Source organism: Diadema antillarum, unplaced genomic scaffold (genome assembly GCF_040938485.1).
Source record: "Diadema antillarum isolate AM-2024a unplaced genomic scaffold, OU_Dant_1.0 seq00001269_RagTag, whole genome shotgun sequence".
NCBI lineage: Eukaryota > Metazoa > Echinodermata > Echinoidea > Diadematoida > Diadematidae > Diadema > Diadema antillarum.
The window spans coordinates 431630-455899 of NW_027272051.1; the positions used below are offsets into that span (position 1 = coordinate 431630).

At 38.9% G+C, this 24270-nt stretch overlaps 1 protein-coding gene across 2 annotated transcripts; it reads left to right on the forward strand.

Annotated features, from left to right (window-relative positions):
* Positions 1 to 31: 31 nt before the first annotated feature.
* Positions 32 to 23408, forward strand: LOC139745471 (8-oxo-dGDP phosphatase NUDT18-like). Of its 2 annotated transcripts, none has more exons than XM_071655862.1 (8): positions 32 to 151; positions 6442 to 6668; positions 8148 to 8337; positions 10433 to 10559; positions 11758 to 11848; positions 14584 to 14724; positions 21289 to 21388; positions 22403 to 23408. In XM_071655862.1, the coding sequence occupies exons 2-8, from the start codon at positions 6598 to 6600 to the stop codon at positions 22631 to 22633; spliced, it is 951 nt and encodes a 316-aa protein (XP_071511963.1). In that variant the 5' UTR covers positions 32 to 151; positions 6442 to 6597; the 3' UTR covers positions 22634 to 23408. The 2 variants fall into 2 exon arrangements, with proteins under 2 accessions (XP_071511963.1, XP_071511964.1); XM_071655863.1 differs by having other exon boundaries at positions 49 to 151; positions 6439 to 6668.
* The last annotated feature ends 862 nt before the right edge of the window (positions 23409 to 24270 follow it).

The following is a 24270-nucleotide window of genomic DNA, read 5'->3' on the forward strand; positions in this document are numbered from 1 at the left end:
TACACGGAAACGGGCTTTGGAGTTCGATCTTCGTGAAACACCCGGACCCCCACGCTGCATGCATGCTAATGGCGAATGGAATGGTAATCTAGCAGCTAAACAGGGAAGAGTGATGTTATCGGTGTCTTGGAGAATTTGCGATTCATGTCCTGTAAGTATAGATGTTACGGGTGCATTATATAGCTCATGATCTATAAACATGATAAAGGGGCTGCTGCAACATTATTGGAGACTTCAATCTGCTCAGTCGTGCATCGGTACATAGACCCGTCCACTATAATTTGTGTTGGAAAAAGTATGCCCACCTGTAGGCTGTATTTATTACACACTAGATTATATTCTAGATAGTCTAGACCAAGTCTAGTTCTAATAACTGTGCAAGTGCTGTGTAAATTTACTGACTGTGTATCGTTACCTGTGCATTCGAGATCTAACGTTAGAATACGATTCGAGACTGCCTCTGTATCTGTATCTGTATCTGTATGGTTTAGTCAGCAAAATGTCCAGGAAGACACATCCACGCTAACTTGTGTAGAGAAGCACTAGTAGAAGTCTACGTGTGGATAGAGCGCGACTATTGAAATTGCATCAAATTTTGCTTGAACAGGGACAATGATGGGCATTGAGCCACTGCATTGGAGAGTTGGTTCCAATCTTTAACAGTCGTTATGAAGAAGGAATCCCGGAAAACTGTAGCTCTGTGTCGTTGTTGAATAAATTTTTGATTATTGCCTCTGGTGTCACGTGCGTTGGGTTGGACATAATTATATAGGGGGACGTTGACTAAGCCGTTTTTCATTTTGTACAACATGCAAAGCCTCTGATGCTTTCTCCTTGTCTGGAGCGATTCCCAGCCCAACTCGGATAATGCCCTTGTAACAGATCCCTCTTCCCTGGTATAGGTATTCGTGCAGAATCTGGCTGCCTGCCGTTGGATTCGCTCGAGAGAATTAATGGAGTGTTTAGTGGTAGGGTCCCAGACGGAGGATGCGTATTCGAGTATGGGTCTCACTAGGGCCAGATATGTAGCAGATTTCACTTTCGTATCACAGTTCCATAGGTTTCTGCGGATGACATTCTGCACATTTTGGGCTTTCTTAAGAACTTGCTGAACATGGGGGTTCCAGTTTAAGGTGTTGGATAAGGTGATGCCCAGATAGGGGTGGGACGAAACACTCTTCAATTCGGAATTACAAAATTGATATATGTTGTGGGGTGGATTTCTCTTGCCAAAAGTAATAGTACATTTAGATGGGTTGAAGTTCATAAGCCAGGTGTCCTGCCAGTTTTCCAGTGATTTTAGGTCATCCTGAAGAATACCGACATCTTGGGAAGGTGAGATGGGTGAATAAAGCAGACAATCGTCAGCAAATAGTCTGGCTTTAGAAGAAACACCAATATTCACCACAAATAACAATGCAAGTAGGGCCTAAATCTAGATTTATTCATTGTAAACTAAAGGCAAGGTTCTCAGGCGGGTTAGCCTACAGCGTAGACTTGTCTAGGTCTACTCAACCGTTGAATTAACTCAATATTGACAATAAATGTAATTTATACAGTGCACAGCCAAGTCGCTGTAGGCGACTAGGCTGTGTATAGACTAGATCTATTATATATCTAGATCTAGTATTTAGGTTTAAAACCAAGGGTATTTTACCACATATCGGCAGGGTACCTTGACAGACACCCTGCATATTCATACATGTAGCTGTTACCATATAGAACGATAAAGTGTGCATGGCCATGGGATTAAGCGCTGTAAGCTATTAAAATAATGATATAAAACGAAGACACTAAAAACAAACTCATATTTATAATCATAAATAAACTAGGGGCTCTCAAGTAGTCTAACCAAATAAACATGGTTAAGTCAGTTACCATGGATCCATTTTGTAAATTGTGAACACGACGCATGACTGTGAAATTCGCATTTATTACCTCTTGAGGTAGGGGGTGCCGATGTTGAGTTGACCGTCAAGTACAAAACTTGTATGTCTAATTCCACGAAAAACTTCTCATTCTACAATATAATGACATTTGCTGTGTCAGTTTTTCGCTTCTTAGACAGACACCATTGATACAATGTACATACGCTATTGCGAAGGGTTTTCAACCATTTTGGTTAAGCAACTTCGACCCAGTTCCCCCCGCATAAGAATGGTTATTATTATTTTTTTTCAGCTTGGTTTTCAAACCAATCTGAAAAAAATATATACAGGATTAATCAGTACACATTTTGACTCACCTCTTCCACTGTTTCCTCCTGTTTTCTAGTTGTTTCCTCCACTTCTTTGCAGCGCTCCCCAATTTATCGCCGCCTTTGTTTGAAAAATGACCGCACAAACGTCTATGGCAAGCCAACTGCTCGTTCACAATATTACGAAGTTAAATTTAGCGCTCGAACAACTAACTGGTACTTTAGTCAATAAACGTAAGTGTACTGATATAGTGATTGTATGGAGCATTTGGCTTGCCATAGACGTTCGTGCGGTCATTTTTCAAACAGAGGCGGCGATGTTGAGGTGCCCTTTTAAGCCGCGCAAAGACAATGCATTGCAGGCACTACACGTATATAAAATGGCGTTATTTCACTACGGAGATTCAGAATCAACAGGACAGTCATGATATTCGAAACTGCAATATTAATGGCATGGAGCTCTACTTGAGGCAATACTATACTTTTGGAATAAACAAGCTGCAGATTCTTTAGGGGCTTTAGGATGACAATGTGGTGTTACCCTCAATCATACTATCGATAGTACATAATTGAGGGTAATCACAGAGTGGAACGCTTGTGGGCCATCGGCAATCACAGATATCCTCCAATATATTCAAGAGCAGAACAACTGGAAGTTTGGAGCTACTATTGTACTAATATGTTAGACTAGTAGTCTAGTACTATGTTTAGGAAGTGAGTAGATTTAACAAGTTAGAACCTGATTGATTTACACAATACTTGATAGTTAATACTATACCCTACTAATATGTCTTTTAATACTACTAGACCCAAGTTGTTAATTCCTCTAGAGTCTTGACTGTAATTATTGGCGTAGGGCACTAACAGGTTAGAGAGAGAAGTTAGAAGCTTCTATTTCCTAGCAAGTAACGTGTTAATACATTCAAGAACAAAACAATTAGAAAGTTTGTACAGAGAAGTTGGAAGCTAGTACCATTCAAGAGCAAAACAACTAGAAAGGTTCTAGAGCTCTAGTACCAGTAGTAGAGTTCTAGTTGTTTTGCTCTTGAATGTACAGCTGTATATGGGCAAGTCCAAGATAAGGTCCCCTCAGAAGGCAAATCATTTTGAAGCTTATGAGTTGAAGTTTTGATTTCCATGGAGGAAAAAATGATATTATGTAAGTTTATGCGAATTTCAAGGGCTTCATTTGCATAAATGTGAAACACAGCGTTACGTATGGGACATTTATAAAAATTCATATTAGTTCAAAGGAAAGCATATGATATTTGATTAATATGTGGACATAAGAAGTTCATCAAATAGTTTTAACTTGGTATAAAAATTTATGGATTATGCAAATGATTATAAATGCAAATTAGCTCGTGTCCTATCATGAGATGTCCTATACGTTACAAATTGAGGTCATTTTTTTAGGTTTTTTTCTGAAATTGCTGAGGATATTGTAATGCTCTTTTGGAAAGTTCTAATTTATTGTTTAGAGAAATTAAATATCATAGAAAAAAGAAAAAACAGTAAAAGAAATACATTCTATTAGGCATTGAAATAATGTTACGTATGGGACAAATGCGTTACGTATGGGACATCCTCATACATATTGCATGTGAATGCATGTAGCTAGCTTGGAAGGTCTCTCAGTACACAAATGGTCGATCATCCTGAAGAAAGCATCCCAACATTGTAGCTACTTTTTGAGTTTTAGACACTTGAAACAATGCATGTACTTGACTGAACAATTTTCAGAAAGGGGGAGGGGAAAATGGCAAAATACACAATAAAAAAATCAGCATTAAAGGGATGGTATAGTTTTTGTAGAAATGGGGATTCAGTTTTCAACATTTAATGAGATGATTGGAAACCAATTATATGAATTACTAAAGAGCATACAATCCTAAGACTAGCTAGAGGAATTCAAAGTTTATGTGACGGAGATTCAATTTGAAATGGTTGTGATATATACAAAAAATATATAAAGTAATATGATTCCTTCTTATTGCAAGTGATACACAAATTGTCCTTATTCAGTTTCAATAGTAGCCACGACAAAATTCATGGGTATACATACTGAGGTGTGACTCGAATCAATGACCTGACTGCTAGACAGACATCATCTACTTGATCACTGGGGTTCCACGCAGCAGGTATTGCTTATTTATTGAAATTCATATTTCTTGTGTCAAGTCATTTTTTATTGAAACTAAATGGCAAACTGCCCTTCATCAATGGAAGTAAACACTTTAAACTATTCAATTTTTCAGTAGTAACTATCCTGATAAAAATGGGGCATACATACTCAGGTTGATCATAAAAAATATAGAATATGATTAAATATGATTATGATGGTAAATATATATGGGGAATATTATTCCCTTGTCAATCTGGAACAGTATTTGAGTAATTTCAACTGATTCTACCTCAATGATTATGCAAAAATTTGTTTATGGGTATTTTGCAAAATTATTTTGAAAAATACCCATATAAACTTGGTTCTCCACACACTAAACGAATGGGGGACAAAGGGCATGCATACTCAGGTTGGTCATAAAAATATAAAAATATGATTGACTATGATTATGATGGTGAATATTCGGGGAATAATGTTTCCTTGACAATCTGGATCAGTATTTGAGTAGTTTCAACTGATTTTACTACAATAAAAAAAATGCAAAATACCCATAAACATGGTTCTTCACACACTAAATGAATGGGGGACAAACTGTCCCATACGTAACTGTCCCATACGTAATACGTCATGTCTGTCTTTAATTAGAACCTGTAATTAGAGCTTTTTGCCTAATGACATGAAACTTACCTGTGATAATCTTGAGTGTTGTGACTTTCATCACAGTGAGTTACAAGTTGTAGAATGAAATACTTTCAGAGAGTTTTGAGGTTGAAAAAAATGTTAAAAAAAAACAAAAGTTTTCTGGTCCCATACGTAACGGCACATATTTTCTCTTCTAGAATATAATTGTCAAGGTCATTTTTCTCAATTTTTTACATGTTTATACTTCTCCTAGATATCAATCACCATGATGAAGTTCAATATGATCAAAGACCATTAACACTATTTTTCAGTTCATAAAAGTCTCATACGTAACGCGCGCATTATCTTGGACTTGCCCATATGAGCTGGCAGATTCAGTGCATATCACATTTCTTTGAGTACAACATGGTATCATACATCAGCATTGCATTGCACTATTAAATGCAATCTGAACGAAGAAAAATACAGTCCTAAATGTATGACTGAATGTACCTACATTGTATTATGTAACTGTAGCATGCTGCAAGTTACATGTCGTATTTTTGTGCAGACAGAGTTTAGCACACGTTTATCTCTTACATTTGATGACCTGAATATAAAGAACGACCCAAGTCCAATTTTTGGCCAAATTCAGTTTGATATGGGAAATTGTAGCTGTGCATGGACTCATCTTGTGTATAAATGATAAAGCCTAATTACCCCCGAAAGCCTGAAATGAATGAGTTAAATCTTATATGAATGTAAGAATGAAGGACTTGGGTCATTCTTACATTCATATTACCGCGCCCTCTCTCGTCCTTCTCTCATCTCTATGTCAGAATATCATGCATATGAATCAAAGAACAACCCAAGTCCATCACACAGAATGGCCTCTCCACAATTAATGTAAATGTTAATTGTCATAATGTTCTAATTTGTATATACAATGTTGCCTTACCATCACAGTTAAATAGAATATTATTGGACAAATAAAAAAGACATGAAGTTTTTTTAAGTTTACTCGAAATGGTCTTCCATGGACTTGGGTTGTTCTTATATTCAGATACTCATTTATTTTCTTCTGATTTTGTTTGTTTGTTTGTTAAAGGAATTCAAATCTCTCACCACAGATATATTGCAGTTCGCATTGAAAGAAAGATGGACCTCAAATTTGTATCCATTCAATTTTTTCACCTTGGGTAATTAATGTACAACTGTAACATGCAAGCAGTTGACATTACAAAATAATTACAAAAAGTTGTTAACCCCTCATAATGATATTCTTTTGAAGTGGCCCTGTATTTTCTTAGCTGAAAGTAAAATCACAAACATAATGCATCAAAATCTTTAAAGGTTATGTTTAAAATGTTTGCACTGAGGCAGCTGTAACTGTGTTAATAAGAAAGTGTTCTGGAAGTCAGCTGTGGAAAGAGCAAAAGCCAAAAGTCGTGTTGCAATTTGTATCATTTAAAAGCATCAGGTTACTATTTCCCAGCAGATTTTTCAGTGTGTGGGATCCTCCAAGTTGGCCATCTGTTTGCAGGAATGAACATACAGTACATGCATCCGTTTACAATGCTGAGATCAACCGGGCAAAAAGATTAAACGGTTGTGAGTCTGTGACGGGAATTGCTTTCTAACCGAACACTGGTCCATGATGGCCGACATTGATGCTGCCATTGGAGAGCTATTGGCTGGAAAACCTCCAAGTATACCTCTCACAAAGTAAGTACTGTCTTAATGTCTTGAAGCTTGAAGGGGAATTTTCCCCGAAACGTATGGGTTCAGTGAATGAGCAGGGGAACTCGGGTTTTAGAGAAAAGTTGACAATCCCACTGAAAAGTTAAATGCATGCATGATGCGTGCAATTTTTGTTGATTTCATTGGCCATCCTTGCTGGCTGACAGCTCTATGATTATTTGTTTTGTCACACTTGGTAGAACATTAAATGATCTTCATGGAAATCAGAAGGGAATTTCACACAAAATTTCTAGGACTTCGAAATAGCACTTGATTTCGCTCCGTCAGAAGGCAGATGTTTTTGTACCTACCAGGGTATATTTGCCATTACTGTAAAAGGAATTAAAAACACGCGAAACTCTTCTTACCGGGCTGAGTGCAAAAAATTAGTCGCACAAAAATCAACTTTTACAGTGTACAGTAATAGCTCAGTAACAGATAAAGGGAATATAATCTCCCACTCTTGATTCTAAACTACCTATTTCTCTCCTGTACACACACACACAAAGAAAAAAAAATACCTAAACACATTTCATAACTTTTGAATAAAACTGTATGAGGTGACAGTTTTTCATGACTGAGTTAATGAGAGTGTTGACAGTTTCAAGTATTTTGAATTCTAGATATACACATATGAAACCAGACCTAAATGGAAAGAAAGAAACTTTATTTCCCAGATTTTCAATAGGACACTTAGAAATGTGCTCTTATTTACTCTAATGTACACGTACTGTAATTTAGAAAGTCAAGAAAGTGCATATAAAGAAGCCTAACTTCATTATGTAAGATATACAGTGTATTTCTCTCTGTGAGATTGCAGCTAATGAACTACTTGTAACAGTTTCCGTTTATGGGAGTGGGGGGGGGGGGGGAGTGAGAGAATCATTCACAGAAAAATGTGAATGAAATGTCTACTCATTCATGCATTACTGCTTAGAGGCATTACTGCTTACAGATGAGGCATGACTCATCTAAACTTCTCAAATACTAAGTCTTTTACAATCAAAGACTCCAAATAGTTTGTTTTCTTTCCATTGTAGTGTATCTATGAGCATTGGTACCTGTGAAATCTGACAAATAAACATTTTTAGTTCTTTTTTTTTTGTAGAAACAGATATAAATGACTGCGAGAGAAAAAGAGTATAAGAGACAAGACATTATTCGTACATGGCACAGCTGAAATGACATTTTTAGTTCTCAAACACTCGCCAACTGTTTGTTGTCCAATCAGACAATTTGCCAATAGATATACGTGTACGTTATACACATTGCAAATACAAAAGTTTCTACCACTGTTTGCCATCTTCACATGCAGTAAGTTTCATGATGCATCATTGCATTATATCACTTCCCTCGATCAATCAGCTGTGCTCGGGGATTTCCCTTGTTCTTGTTCTTGTTCTCTTGCATTCATACCATCGTGCATTCCTTTGTCTTCATGCGCCTTCACCTTGGCGTGAACAGCTATGACATATATCGCAAGCCGGTAGAAAACTCAAAACCCACCATCCTGGGCTACAACGCCATCATCATTGTCGCCGCGGTGATCCTGGATGAAGATGGGCGGGTGGTGATGATACAGGAAGCCAAGGAATCCTGCAGGGAGAAGTGGTACCTGCCAGCGGGGAGGTTGGAGCGAGAAGAAACGCTAGAGGTAAGTGTCTCAATGTGGCCAGTGCTAGAGCCATTCCGCACACCGACTACCTAAGGTGGAGGTCATTCACACTTGGAAAAAAGAGTGCCATTGCATGAAGATGGTTCATTGTGGGTCTCAGTTTGCCATGAGAATCGAGTCATGTGATTTACACATCAAGGAAAAACAAATCGCGCTCTTTCTGAGCATTTATGGAAAATGGTAAAGGCTATCATAAAGATGAGTGAGCATGAAGGAAGTGTGTGATGATGCTTTTAACTTTATAACCCTCAAAACTGCATTATCCAGTGTATTATTGTCTCGATGTCTGTGGTTAATTTTTGCAGTGCCTTAATAGCACTTCTTTCTCATTCCATCAAGTGATCTCTCATCATGGAAATTCTCGTACTAGTCCCAGTCTACGAAATATACTCACAAAATACATGGCACACAGTAAACTGAGATTTGGATAGTTCATAATCAGGAGCATTATATAACCATTAATATGCATACCTTTTGCCACGGAAGAGATCTTGCATTTAAGAAATGAAGGGGGAAAAAAAATACCACAATCATAGTAGGCATACAATGTGTATTCACCCATTCAGTTGTTAGATGACAGAGGTTTAAAGGTCCAGCTTACCTTTGGGAGCAGTGATTTCAAAAATGTTGAAGATATCACATTTGATGCATCATGTGTAGGTCTGTTATGTCACAAAACATCCTACAATATAAAAATTTTCTCAATGAAGCCTAAAATATAAAGAGATATCAGTGTTTTTCTCAATAAACTGTATCTGTAGACAGTTTAGTCTGGAAACATTTTTATTATAACTAATTTTCAAAATTTGTGTATTTAACAACACTTAACATCCATTATATGGACTCAAATTTTTACAGAGGTTGGTTGTTTCTGGCCCTAACTTACATTTTAGAACTATTTTAAAGCACTAATGCTGGGTTTTGTTTCATCTGCAAATGGAATATTATGCCTTTAATGCATCATATGACTTCAAAAAAGAGATTGGATGTATAAGGTGTTCTGTATCATTTTAAACCTAACTAGGCTGGACTATTTAGATAAATGATAGAGCTGGGGCCCCTTTCCCCTCCAAATTTTGGCTGTTGATCACGCAGTCACAATTAGGCACACACATTACCTGCAACGTACTCTACATAATTGTAGAGTTGATGTTTCAGAAAACTTATCATAATTTCAAATGCTTAGTTATGCAGAATGTACTGTATATACACTCCGTAGAAACAGACTATTATAAAGCACTAAATAATGATTCAAAGAGACATATTTGGTGTACATATTTGTAGTGTCCTAAGCAAAAATTGTGCCATCAAAAAAAAAAAGTATTCTTTAAAGAATGCATATCATTGGGTTTTTTTCTTAATATTTTAAAATGTATTTCTGTGTGTGTGTGTGTGTGTTTTGTTTTGTTTTGTTCTTTTTTTTTGCAAAACTTGTCAGCGACACTGTTTCAAGCATGAAATATATTTGTAATGATTATTGATTTTGATCAATAAAAGCAAAAACTAATCGTGCTTACTGATATATGAAATTTGACTGGAAGCACAATATGCATTGAAAGTGTAAACCCCTGCATAAATTCACTTTTTTTTTTTGCAAAACCCTTTACACGCTCCTCACTTTCAGCGCTTATAACTTTTGAAACTATATTGCTGCTGCATTTAAAGTTAGTATCAGTCATGAATAGAATTGGCTTAAGCCGGAAATCTTTAGCTTAAGTTGATAGTCCCTTCATTTTGGTTGCTACAGACTTTTCCGTAGTGTTTTTTTTTTTAATCCCATTCATTGCACAGTTCTCTGTGAAATTTAAATACTTAAAAGACTGTAGACTTCAGAGCCTCTTTTCTCAGTAAATATTCTTCCAGAATTTGTACTTTCTTTACATTGTTTAGATAGGTTACGAAAGTTCTCTTGCATTGAGTTATACATCATTTTAAAGCCAAGAGTCAGTTCTTTCTGAATCTACCCTCAACTAAAATCCATGACTGGCAACTTTTTGTTGGTTTTGTGATGCAGGGTCACACATTAAATTGCATGTTTCTTCCTGTATCATGCTGCATTCTTGTCTGTGCACAGATGGGAGTGAAGAGGGAGGTTAAAGAAGAAGCCGGCTTTGACTTCCAACCGACGAGTATTGTTAAGGTGGAGTGTTCCCTTCTGGCTGGCTACTGGATTCGGTTTACATTTATAGGCACCATTACTGGTGGGTATAACGGGTAGAGGTGTCATGCACGTGTACAACAAAAGGACATATTAATAAACACAAAGAAAACAACGAATTTCCACCCTCTAACAAAGAAAAAAAAAGAGGTTAAGTGCAAATATCCCCATTTATTTGTGCTGTTGTTAGGTATGAATTACTAGTCAGTGTATGTGTGCCGAAATCTAGTATCAGATATTGTGGATTCTGTTTATTAATCATCTATTGGCCTAACACCTAGTATGTTCAAGCTCCATAATATTCTTTGAATAATGATGGTGTCTATTAATATTATCTACTGTATAAGTGGAAATTTTCATGTATTTCATGCGACCAGAAACTAGCACAAAAATAAAAGCATTTGGATATGTTTGCTTGTTATATATCGCTGTTAATATGGTGATATCAATCCAATACCATGGAATTTAAAAAGACATAAATTCATCTTAATACTGGAGCAAAAATGTCAAATTTTACAGCATCATTCTGCTTTTGATTTCAATAGTTAGACTTGTTTGCATGCGAGTAACACGTGTTGGTGTGTTCACGCACAGAATGAGGGTAAGTTTATACAAGCTCTGAGGGCAGTAATTACACACACGCACATATGCACATACACAAATGAATACAATTGTATAAAAGATTTCTAAGAAAAATACAGAAATCTGGCTATACACATATGTTTAAATTAAATACAGTCAACCTTGATTAAGTCAACCTCGCATAAGTTTAATGATTGCCCAAGTCAAAGGTCTTTTCAAGTCCGCTCTTCTTCATATTCTTTTTATTTTAATCCCTCATAAGCCAAATTTTCGAGAAAAATTGAAGCTATTTCTTCAGTCCAAATAGATTTGACTTTAAATAGGTAACATTGACTGTGTATTGACTTCGCCTTATATTTTCTTTATGTCATCGTCCTGCAGTGATGTCACAACGCATTGTAGTCTTCTCACCCCGTGATGGCAGCACCGAAAAATTCATAACTTAGGGAACAATAGTCCTGTTTTCCTCAAACTTCACCACTGTGTTCTCGTTGATAGTGCTTCATTCATTCAATCCGAATACTCTGTATATTTATGTATCTTTCTCCTTTCAATATTACTTTTGTGTAGGGTTCTATACAGGTATCTTCAGCAGCAGCCTCTTTTCAAAGACTTCTTTTTATGTCCTTCCCCCCCCCCCCCCCCAACCTGAATCCTAGGTGGATCTCTCAAGACCCAGAATGAAGCAGACTCGGAGTCACTCCAAGCAAAGTGGTGCTCCATGATGGACATTGCTAATCTCAGACTCAGGTCTGCTCAGATTTTGGTTTATCCATTCCGATGCAGTTTTGTAAATTATGCCATCACATTTGTTCTGGATGTTGTGCTGGTGAGGCATGTTTTCATCTCAGAATACGTAGTGGAGAGAAGAGATGCGTGTAGTTGACTTCTTTTTGTTTGGTACATTTTGTCTTTTTTTGTGACCCTGCATCACAAAACCAACAAAAAGTTATCAGACAAGGATTTTTAGTAAAGGGCAGATTCTGAAAGAGCAGACTCAAGCTTTAAAATGATGTATAACTCAATTGAAATGGGACTCTCTTAACCTATCTAGATATTGGAAAGAAAGCACACACTCTGGAAAAGCGTGAACCGAGAAAAGAGGCTCTGCAGTACAGGGTCTTTATGTCTATTCAAGCGCTTAATCTTTACCAAACCGTGCTAGCTGTGCGATGAATGGGACAAACAACTTGAGACAACCACTTGAGCAACGACAATGAAGGGATTATCAGATTATAAAGGTGAAATTGTGTGTGCTCCATTGAAACATTCTTTCCACGATTAATGCCAACTTTCAAACAGTAGCGTTATCCCTTTCAAAGTTATCAGACTTGAAAGTGAAGAGCGTGTAAAGGGTTATCAAGAAATGAAAGGGGGCCTCTAAGACATGTACGTGATCTCACTACTCTACAAAAAAGGGTTGTAGAAAAACTGCTGAAAGTGCACTTTCCCATTCATTTTATGAATCCAAACTTAAGAATATGTAGAAGAAGGGTAGCTCTTTCAGAAAATATGAAAAACTTATTGTTGACTTGGGTGACCTGTTTCACCTTTTTTGAGTCCTCACGTAAAATCGAGGGGTGCGACGTTTTGTTCGTTTTGTTATGCATGGACACATTTTTACCTAATCTTTGTCTCCTTTTTCTTAACATCTTTTCGTTGTCATGATTGAGACTTTGATGTTGTTGTTGTTGGTGTTGGTGTTGGTGGTGTTGTTGTTATTATTATTATCATTATTATTATTATTGTCCCCGCCGAACAAGCTCGAGCAGGGACTATGAAACGGGCTCTGTACGTGTGTGTGTCCGTGCGTCTGTGTGTCCGCGTGTCCGCGTGTCTGTCTGTCTGTCTGTGTGTGGGTCCGTGTGTGATCAAAATCTTCAATTTGCTACTTCTCTGTCATTTACGAGCCAATTTTGATTCTGTTTGCTTTATATGATAGCACTACATTGGAGCTTTGAAACTTCTACACAGAATTTCAGTTGTGACCTTTGACCTTGACCTTTGACCTATATTGTACATTTTGCTACAAAATGCTACTCCTTTGCCATTTCTAACCCGATTTCAATTCCGTTTGCTTTATGTGATGGAACTAGGTGAGGGCTTCAAAACTTGTACACAGAATTTTTACCTTTGACTTCTTTGACCTGTGACCTTGATTTTTTACCTATATTGTACATTTTGCTACAAAATGCTACTTCCGGCGGGGACATCACGCACCGCGTAATTTCTGCTTTTCCTTGTTATTATTATTATCATTATTATTATTATTATCATCATTATCATTATCATTATTATGATTATCAATATTACTGTATCATCATCATCATTCTTGTCTTCATATCTTCATCAACATAATTTGTTTCTACTGCTATTAAATTGTCATAATTACTAGTTTTATTTATCATCTCTATTACTATGGTCATTATTATTTTCATTACCCCTCCCAAAATGGATAGTTGAATCATCGTGTGAATTCTGATTTTTGTGTGTGTGTGTGTGTTTGTGTTTTGTTTGTTTGTTTGTTAGTTTGTTTTACTTTTTTTAAGGAGAAGGGAACTAAAGAAATCCATTTGTCATCATGTGGTCAAAACATTCTATAATGTGGATGCTACATCATTACAGAGACTCCAACCCTCCCGTTTTCGACGGGAGATCTCCCGCCGAAAACCCATTTTCGCAAAATCTCCCGTCCTCCTGTTTGAGATTTAATTTCTGCTGCCCTGGCTCTGTGTCTCCCGATGGAAAGGATTTCTTACTTATTGCTATCGTATGTTGAAAAAATAAGCCTTAGATAGCACCAGAGACCATCTAAAACCCTAGGAACTTCGCGCTTCGCACACGTCAACTTGGGAGTCTCCTGTTTGTTAGGGGTTTCGGGCGGGAGAATCTGCAGATCAGAAGGTGCTTGGGGTTGGAGTCTCTGTCATTATAGTGGATCAAACATTTGATATAGGTTCTCATAGGAGGTCATATTGAAGCTGTTCTCAGTGTATGGTCTCTGCCAATATATCATGTATGAAGGTTATTTTGTACCCACAGTGTAGCTTAAAAAAGATATAGCTGTATTTTCTTTCACAATCACTTAGAAGCAGAAATTGTTTTAGGGATATGAATGAGTGGTCAACTGAATCCAGATAAGTTTTTTAGATACAAATGTATGTTGACAATTGCAGTGACTGAGGATAGTTGGTGAATAATCGAAAAATCAGTTTTCTTTTGAATATCCACGTTGATATCTTTAAGCCAACATTCTTCTGGATACCCTTGTTGGTAAAGATCTGTAAGCAAACATTCTTGCATATTTTGGCAAGTTTATAAATCCGCGCAGTTACAATAGTGCAGATTTTGTATGCTTACCTATTATTCTTGGTGGGAAAGCTTTGATACAAAATGTAACTGTTGCTTGGACTTGTAGAATATGGCTTTTACAGCATCTGGCATGTTGTCTTATTACTGTTTGTTTGTTTGTTTGTTTTTTTCAGATCTAGGGATATTCTTCCTGTCATTGAGCTGGCCCGGGTCTACCAGCAGAACTCGGCCACGGAGAGGCATCCCGCCCTCATGCCGGTGCTTCACCCCCACAAACACATGTGCATGAGGATCGTTATGGTCAGACAAAGACAGTGAGTTGTATCCCATCCTTCCACATTCCTCCCCGTTTCACATGAGGGCGCTTTAGATTAGCAATGCGGACGTTTAAAAAGACAATCGTGTTGGCCGTTCTCCTCTCTTTCTGGGTTGTGTCGCAAAGTAGCTTTAGATTGCACAAGGGCGCAACCTGTACAAACTGAAATGAACCCTCCATATGATGGCAAAATCATGAAATAGTCCCCACCGTAGTGTGCATGTGTGCAGCATTAGCAAGCAAGGTTAGGTTAGGTTAAGGGTTAGGGTTAGGTTAGGGTTGCATCTGTGGTTAAATTAGTGGAGGGATGTTAGGAAGTCTTTCCGAGAACATAAGGGAGAATGAAAAGAAATAAAAAACAAAGGAGAAAGGAAAAATAGAAAGGAAGAAGGGTGCTATGCTGCAGAAATTGGCCCCGTCCCTGTATCAATCACGTGTAGCTTAAACGCCGTTTTGGTGGGGCCACATTCAGGAGTTTTATACTCTGAAAGAAAGCCCACTGTGCTTATGTACCTTTGAACGCCACGTGGGGCTGAATTCTTGTGTATTAACAGGAAAGCCACCGTAAGTACAGCAGGTAGTGGTGGGGCCTACAGATTTTGTATTTCACTAGTATGCCCATATGATCAGTGCATCAAATTGCTCTCTGCATTATGAATAATGAATCGAGCCGACACACGACTTGCATAGAACGTGTCTTGAAAACTTAGACAATACAGAATATAAATAGATCAATGTTGCGCGTGCACAGAAATTTTTTTCCCCTCTGAACGTTGGTGTTGCCAAATTCTGAAGCTCCCTCCTCTGTAAATATGAGGTCAATGTCAATGCTACCACCCATAATTTTGTGTGTGTGTGTGTGAGTGTGTGTGTAAATGCCTCACTTATGTATATGTAATGTTATTTTGTTTAAGTACCCCATATGGAATCCAACTTCTCATGAACAGAGCTATCCTGGCAGGGGAATAGATATATAAAAATACAAATAGAAATTGTGAAGCCAGATCTTCCCTAGTTTACAGAAAGATCTGACTTTCCCAGCCCATCAATGAATAGTACTTTTGGAGGCACCGAGACCTATAGCTCTAAACAAGAAATTTGTTATTAGGCAGAGTATATTTGTTGTATAGTTTGGATCAAAATTTCAAACATAAGAAAGGGAAAATGTAAGGCGAGATCATGTGGTGGATGCAATATTGTGGAGGGACCCTATACCGACATTACAAAGCAGCACACAATATCAGAATTGCTTTGTGATGACACAATAGAAAGTGTGTGTATGTGTGTGTGCGTGCATTTATGAGTGTTTATTTGCTAGAAGATGATTGTAGAATTTTACTGCTCTATGAGGAACTCCTTTCCACACATGCTTGCCACTTGAAATACGTCATCTAAAACCTGCCTTTAGTCTCCTACGAATAGCATTTGCACTGGCACGATGTTGCTATTATTGAAGCTGTAAGCAATTGTTTGGTGAAGGCAACTGAACCAGCTTTCAAGGTAACCACCAATTGAATTTGTCCATATAAATAGGCATGGTAGTTCGTGTTCTGAAGGGGATTAAATTTCATTGGAATGCGAGCAATTTAGGAAAGCATGTTTCCTTCTACTCCATGTTGTGTGCAGAAATAGTAACAGCAACTGATAAATGATGCACATGTGAAGATGGCAGATTGGGTTTCCATCTTTTTTCACTAGAACATGGGCGTCACCAGGGGGGGTGCGTTGGGTGCGAACGCACCCCCCTTCAGATCCTTAAAAAAAAAAAAAAAAAAAAAAAAAAAATATCAGTCTGCGAGCGACCTCAACGCCGGACGCTAAATAATTACTCTTTTCTATTTTTTTTTTAAATATATTTTGCACCAGGGACACATACACACACACAAAAAAAAAAAAATCAATTCGCACCCCTGGTTCTGGCAGCACTGATTTTGTACATACATGTATCTATTAGTATTCTACAGTGTTTACTATTTATCGACCGTACTGTACATCCGTACGATACGGAGCACTTATACACGTTTGCCCCATCTCACAATAATCATAATTCCCGCGATGAAAAGATTTTCTTGCTTTTTTGTTAGAATTCAAGAAATCTGTCCAATTATTTCACCCAAAAGCAGTGGCGTAACTACGGAGGGGGGGGGGGGGGGGGGGGGTGCGCCCCCCTCCCAATCCGCTGGTGAAAAAAAAAAGACTTACCGAAATAGTAATTCAAGTGTTAGTAAACTGCTTTTGAATGAAGGAGTGATCAAGAAATAAGATATTTTTCTATGATTTCTTTTAACCATAATTAGATAGGTATATAGTGTGAAACATTGTTCAAAAAGCCCGGACGACAAAAGATTGTGATTCAGCGTGATTCCTGGTTGGCATTCTGCATATAAGCATTCTGCATACATATAAGCAGTGTACTCAGTACATCCGAACGAAGAGTCGCTACAATGTTGCGCAATGTGATGTATAGATGTACACCTTTGTACCTTACGCTTCGTTATATCAAAGCTAGATCATTGATTTTGCAGTGTTGCTTTACATTCTAGTCTATGTAAAAATGTCTTGCATTGCCAATAAAAAGACTTGACCTGGGCTAATTCCTAACTTTTCGATGTACATGTAAGACACGCACACAAACAAACACGCACAATTAGTTTAGGGGATGCTCTAAAGTGCAGATTTTGGACATCCTTTCCCCGCTTGGTCACTTCGACGCCACCTCGTTGGTCATACCTCCCCCAGTCATGAACATAAACCCACACCCTTGACTACCAGTGGCGGAGCCAGGGAGGGGGGCGCACCGGGCGCACCGGGCGTCCTCCCCCCCCCCCCTCCCCCTTTAATTTCCACAGTGAAAAAAAAAATAATGTAGCTTCAAACGGCAGTTTTTGGACAGTAAAATGTCAAAATTTTCAAGCTCGCTCGCTCCTCTCACTCGCATTTAGTCGTAATGCTATTCTCCTGAAGTTGCTGCCAGTAATTGCCGGCAGTTGCGGCTGGTGCGCCCCCCCCCCCCCCCCACCTCTTAATTTCCAAAGCAAAAAAATATAGCTACAAACGGCAATTTGGGGACTGTAAAATGTCAAAATTTTCAAGCTCGCTCGCTCCGTTCGCTCGCATTTAATCTTTATGCCATTCTTCTGATGTTGCTGCCAGTAGTTGCCTGCAGTTGCGCCCGGTGCGCCCCCCCCCCTTTTCCAAGCGAAAAAGTATGGCTAAGAACGGCAGTTTTTGGACTGTAAAATGTAAAATTTTCAAGCTCGCTCTCTTCGCTCGCTCGCATTTAATCGTTATGCAATTCACCTGATTTTGCTGCCAGTAATTGCCAGCAGTTCCGCCCGTTGCCCCTCCCCCCTTAATTTCCAAAGCGAAAAAATATGGCTAAGAAAAGAACGGCAGTTTTTGGACTGTAAAATGTAATATTTTCAAGCTCGCTCGTTCCGCTCGCTCGAATGTAATCATTATGCTCTCCTAATATTGCTGCCAGTATTTGCCAGCAGTTGCGCCCGATGCGCCCCCTTAAATTCTGAAGCGAAGAAATATAGCTACAAACGGCAATTTGTTTGTTTTTTACTGTAAAATGTCAAAATTTTCAAGCTCGCTCGCATTAAATTGTTATACGCAATTCTCCTGATGTTGCTGCCAGTAATTGCCGGCAGTTGCGCCCGGTGCGCCCCCCCCCCCCCCCACCTCCTTTATTTCCAAAGCGAAAAAATATGGCTCCAAATGGCAGTTTTGGGACTGTAAAATGTCAAAATTTCCAAGCTCGCTCTCTTCGCTCGCTCGCATTTAATTGTTATGCCATTCACCTGATGTTCCTGCCAGTAATTGCCAGCAGTAAGATGCGCCCGGTGCGCCCTCCTTAATTTCCAAAGCAAAAAAATACGGCTACAAAAGGCAGTTTTTGGACTGTAAAATGTCAAAATTTTCAAGCTCGCTCGCTCGCTCGCATTTAATTGTTATGCAATTCTCCTGATGTTGCTGCCAGTAATTACCTGCAGTTGCGCCCCCACCCCTCCTTTATTTCCAAAGCGAAAAAATATGGCTCCAAATGGCAGTTTTGGGACTGTAAAATGTCAAAATTTTCAAGCTCGCTCTCTTTGCTCGCTCGCATTTAATTGTTATGCCATTCACCTGATGTTGCTGCCAGTAATTGCCAGCAGCTGTGCCCGGTGCGTCCCCCTTAATTTACAAATCAAAAAAATTTGGCTACAAACGGCAGTTTTTGGACTGTAAAATGTCAAAATTTTCAAGCTCGCTCGCTCGCTCGCTCGCATTTAATTGTTATGCAATTCTCCTGATGTTGCTGCCAGTAATTACCTGCAGTTGCGCCCCCACCCCTCCTTTATTTCCAAAGCGAAAAAATGTGGCTACAAACGGCAGTTTTTGGACTGTAAAATGTCAAAATTTTCAAGCTCGCTCGCTCCGCTCGCTCGCATGTAATCGTGATGCCATTCCCCTGATATCGCTGCCAGTAATTTGTCGTTTCACACCGTCATTCCATAATCCATTTATAAGGGGTACAACCCTCTCCGGCACTTCCACACCCTCCCCCCCCCCCCCCCACCCTTGCTCGCTCCCTCGCATACTAACCCCCCACCCCCAAGATGAAATCCTAGCTACCGGCTCGCCGGTGCCCTTTCCCCGCTTGGTTTCCCTCAAAAAACTTTGAGAGCTTCCTATATTCCAAATGTCTGTCCAAAAAATCTCGTAAACATTTAGTGTCAAAACGCACCCCCCTTGAAAAAAAGCTGGTGACGCCCCTGCTAGAATGTGGCTTGCGTGGGCGAATTTGCCCATTGACATCTTTCTGCAAATTGGATCCATGTTTACATTTCACAGGAATGAAGGATTTATGTACTTTTTTGAGGGTCATCAAAATATTCAGCAGTATTCGTTGAAATTGTTCGCCTTTTCTTTTTCTTTTTTTTTTTTGAGGGGGAGGGGATGAGGAGTGGGATTGTATTGTAGCTTTGTTTGCTTTGTTTGCTTTGTCTTGCATCAGGCTTGTGTGCTCAGGATGTTGGTATGTTTTGTTGTTGTTGTTGTTGTTTTTTTATGCCTCCTCCAGAAAGTGTCGCCGGAGGCATTATGTTTTCGGGTTGTCCGTCCTTCCTTCTGTCCGTCCTTCCAACTGTCTGTAATGAATTTTGTGGACAGCGTAGCTAAAAGAATGTTTGAGGTATCCTAATGAGACTTGGCATGTATATGCACAAGTGGACGAAGTTGTGCCTATCAACTTTTGGGTGCACATGCTCAAGGTCAAAGGTCAAGGTCAAGTGCGCAAAATTTCATTATTCCCCCATATCTATGCTATGCCTGAAGGTATTTTCTTGAAAGTTAGGGTATACATGTATTACCCGAGAAAGATTCTTTTAAAAAGTTTTGGGATGTGAGGTCAAAGGTCAAAGGTCATGTGAAAGTGCTAAAATTTCATATTTTCTCCATATCTCGGAAATGGTCCAAGGTATCCTCATGGAACTTAGAACATATGCATGTACTGCCTGACACTCATTCTCTTGAGAATTTTGGGGTCACTGAGTCAAATGTCGAGGGTGAAAAGGTAAAGGTCAACTCCGTAACTATTTCACTCATATCTATGCAATGCCTGGAGGATTTCTCTTGAAACTCAGTGTATGTTTTACCAAATAGAAAATCACTGGGAAAGGTTTTTTTTTTTTGCCAAATGGTCAAAGGTAAAAAGGTTAAAAGTCAAGTGAAAAGCTACATTTCACTCCTTCCTCCATATCTTAGAAGTGGCTCAAGGTATCATCATGAAACTTCGTACATACATGTATCATGCATGTACTGCCTGTCAGTGATTCCCTGGGTAATTTTAGGGTCATAGGGTCAAACTTAAAAGGATCAAAGGCCAGGTTAAAATTCTAAAATGTTACTATTCAATGCTGAAATTACACATTTTCTCCATACTTTGGAAATTATTCAATGCATACAGAAGGGTTAAAGGTCAAGTAACAATTGTCAAATCCCCTAATACAATTGTACCTGCTCTCTTAAACAATGTAACCATTGATCCAATTAAACCTACTTCAAAGAAAGTGAACAATCACCACATTTGTGACAAATATGTCATTTTGATTTTTTGCCAACTATGTGAAACTGTCATCACGCATTGTCAAGACGTACTATAGACTTTAGTTGGGAGAACCATGCATCATGGCGGAGGCATACCAGTCGCCTTAATAGTGACATTTCTAGTCTTTCTTATGGGTTGTCTGTTTAGTAGGCCAACTTTTTTTGGTTTTTTTGGGGTAGGAAAGAGAACATTGTAGCTTCGAGACAGACAAAGCATTTTCTTTCTTCTGCCAACCTGGTTTTAGCTTGTTTATCTTTTTTTTCGTTTTTGTTGTTTCTTTATTTTTTTCTTTCTTTATTAACCTGTTGAGGACGGGCTGATTTTGCTACAACACGCATTTCCCATAGACACTTGCTCAAGTGTACTCAGAACTCGTCCTTAATGGGTTAATGCTGGGTGTGTGGTTTTTATGTGGAAACATCTGTGCTTCCTTCCAGTGATCAGAGAGTCTTTGTGTCTTATTTTCAGGAACTCGTTTGATGTCCTGATGAGCACCGAGGGTTCTCTACACTTCCCTGTCATCCGAGACGGTTGGCAGGCTGAAGACTCTTTGCATAGACTTGAAAAGGTGAGGGAGACTAATCGGGTACAGAAGAACCTTGTTATATTGAGCTGCTTTGGACCGCTGAAATGTCTTTGTCACATCAGGGGCCCGTTGCATAAAAGTTACAATTATGGTAACTTTGCCATCCAATGGTAACTTCCATTGAATTCTTGATTTTGATTGGCTGTTGAGTATTGTTGCCATAGTAGTTACCATTGGATGGCAAAGTTACCACAGTAGTAACTTTTATGCAACGGGCCCCAGGAATAAAAAACAAACAAAGAAACAAACAAACAAACAAACAAACAAACAGAAGAACGTGAAAGTATTGGGACCTGCAAAATTGTCTCGTTATACCTGGGCACCATTTCATGAAAGATGTCAGTTCTGACAAGTTGTCAGTCTTTGACAATTTCGGAAAAATCCTTGGTTTTTGATTGCCTAAGAAGCTCTGGTCATTGACTGTTACTATGGTGATTGTCAGAGACTGACAACTTTGGTGAAACGGTGCCCAGGTCTCTCGTAATATCCGATCTCATAGTAACAATTCCACTCTATGCTCATTCGCACTGCACACAAAGCTATAAACACAATCATTGTGAGTGTGTGTCTTTGTGTGTGTAATATGTGTAAATGTGTAAATGGATATTCTTGTAGATAGAGATACAGAGATGATAGATGGATGATAGCTAAATGGATACTTAGATAGATACAATAGAAATACATGTACTTATATATGGAGGGCAAATTGCTACAGATTGCTGAATCACTGAATCACTGAATTGAGCCACTTTTAAAGAAAAGTGCTGGTGCTTAAACACCTACTGTTCCATCAGAGCAGCTTACTTTCCTAAACTGATATACAGACTTTAAAATTCATGAAAAATGCCTACAGAAGTATGTAGTGTGTGCCCTGCACGATTGAAATTTTGATATTTGGGGATAAGTGCAAGAAAATTTCTTCCTGCCACACACACAGTTTTGTGCCCCACTTCATGTACTTTACCCAATTGCATCATATCCTTGTCCCCCTCTCAGGAGGTATTTAAAGGGAGGAACACGTACGGCCCCCAGTACATCGTATGCGTGGAGCACTGTGGCACGCCGCACGGGGAGGCCGATGGTGTTTGCCTCGACCTCCTTGTCATTGCTGAGGTGGACCGGGAGCTAAACAACCCCAAGTATGCATGGCAAGCGATCACCAGCAACGACCTCAAAAGACAGCTGGTCAGCAGGACTCGCTCCGGGATGAGCGTCCTCTGCCCCTGATGATGACCCCTCGCCTGTTGGGTGTCATCTCGTCCCTGGAGCCGATCCTTCGTCCTAGACCCTAGACCTTCGGACACCATCTCATCACCTGCGTTCTTTCTCTCCGTAATATCTCGTGAGCAACATATGTGGAGGAGGGCCCCGAGTTTCCAAATCTGAAGCAGTGACTTCATCACTGCATGTATGGTAGAAGTGGGCTTGTACAGGTGTGTGGATCCTCCCCTTTAAATTCTTCTCTGTTCAACCGTTAGTGCTGCATTCACCGTTGAAAAAGTTACATATAGGTTATCGAGTACACCAGTCACAGTACTTCCAGGATTGAGAAAAGCATGTCTTGGTGTTACCGTTTTTTTTTTTTTTCAATCAAGTGATTGAAGGTAGCAGCTATTTTTCCATCTCCAAAATGTATGGGATTTGTATTCGATGTCAAAGAACCACATGACAAAATTGACCGAAAGGGTCAGACAAGTGTCATGCTTTTAAAGCAGTGAGGAACAAATATATTTTTATCCTTTTATTTTCCAACATGAATAGGCATCCTTCAACGAAAGGGTCGCTTTGAGATTTTAATCCATTACTTCCAAGGTAATGTAATTCTCCCCTTAAATATCATGCATGGTACAGCCAGTTCCTCTAATGAATTATTTGTTGTTGTTGTTTTTTCACTTAGAGATAAGATTGAGAAGGCCCTGCCATGTGGTCTGTGATTGGCATCTGTATAAGGCGGTCTTTATACTATTTTGCTTATCTTTTTTTTTTTATACAAGTCCTGAGAAAGTGGTCTATAGAGTGAATTCACTGAAAAAAAAATGCTGCTTTATGCAATTTATATTTTGGTTATCTTCTTTTGTTACTGTTAACGTTAATTTTGTTAATGTTATTGTGTTTTCTAGCCTATTTGTATGAGTAGCAAAGTGCGCTTAGAAACGTCAGTATGAAGCGCCATATAAATGCATTATTATTATTATTATTATTATTTATATTTGATTATTCAGCATTTTGTCACGTGAGAATGATTAGGGCGTAAGAGGTGCCTCAAACACTGTAGTGGCAACTTAACGCCCTTGTTCTCAACCGTCGATTAAAGTCTATTAAAAGTAAGATACTTGGTCAGGTAAGTGGAAGAACAATACCAATACATTAATGCCTTCATGTAGTAAAGGGTGAAATGAAAGTGTGGCCATGGATTGAGAATAACGTAAAATGCTATGGTCATGTGAGCATAACTCAAAATCAATCAAGAATATTTTAGTGCAAATAAATTTTGTTGCAGAATACAGTGCACTCCCGTTATAACGAACACGGCTATAACTAAGTTTCGGTTACAACGAAGGTTATAACGAAATTTTGATATAACGAAAGAAAAGTGCCGGTCCCGAGGATGTCGTTATTACGGGAGTCCACTGTATGCTGAAGTCACAAGTTCTGGGATGTGTGATGGGCCCTTTTGCATGAAATTCCAGCACAACATCGGACCCACAAAGACATTGAGAAGATCTCCCGTGTTATCTTTCGTATCTAAAAAGCATCCCAAAGCACAAAAACTGGTCACTGCCATGGCTTGGTGGTATTCCACAGAGAATAAATTCCCTCATGAAGCTTGTTTAAGGTTATTATGGACTCCAAACTAGCTCTTC

Coding starts and splice junctions, on each gene's coding strand:
- LOC139745471 (XM_071655862.1), top strand. CDS start 6,598: ATGATGGCCGACATTGATGCTGCCATTGGAGAGCTATTGGCTGGAAAA. Junction 6,669..8,147: donor CCAAGTATACCTCTCACAAA/GTAAGTACTGTC, acceptor TGGCGTGAACAG/CTATGACATATATCGCAAGC. Junction 10,560..11,757: donor ATTTATAGGCACCATTACTG/GTGGGTATAACG, acceptor CCTGAATCCTAG/GTGGATCTCTCAAGACCCAG.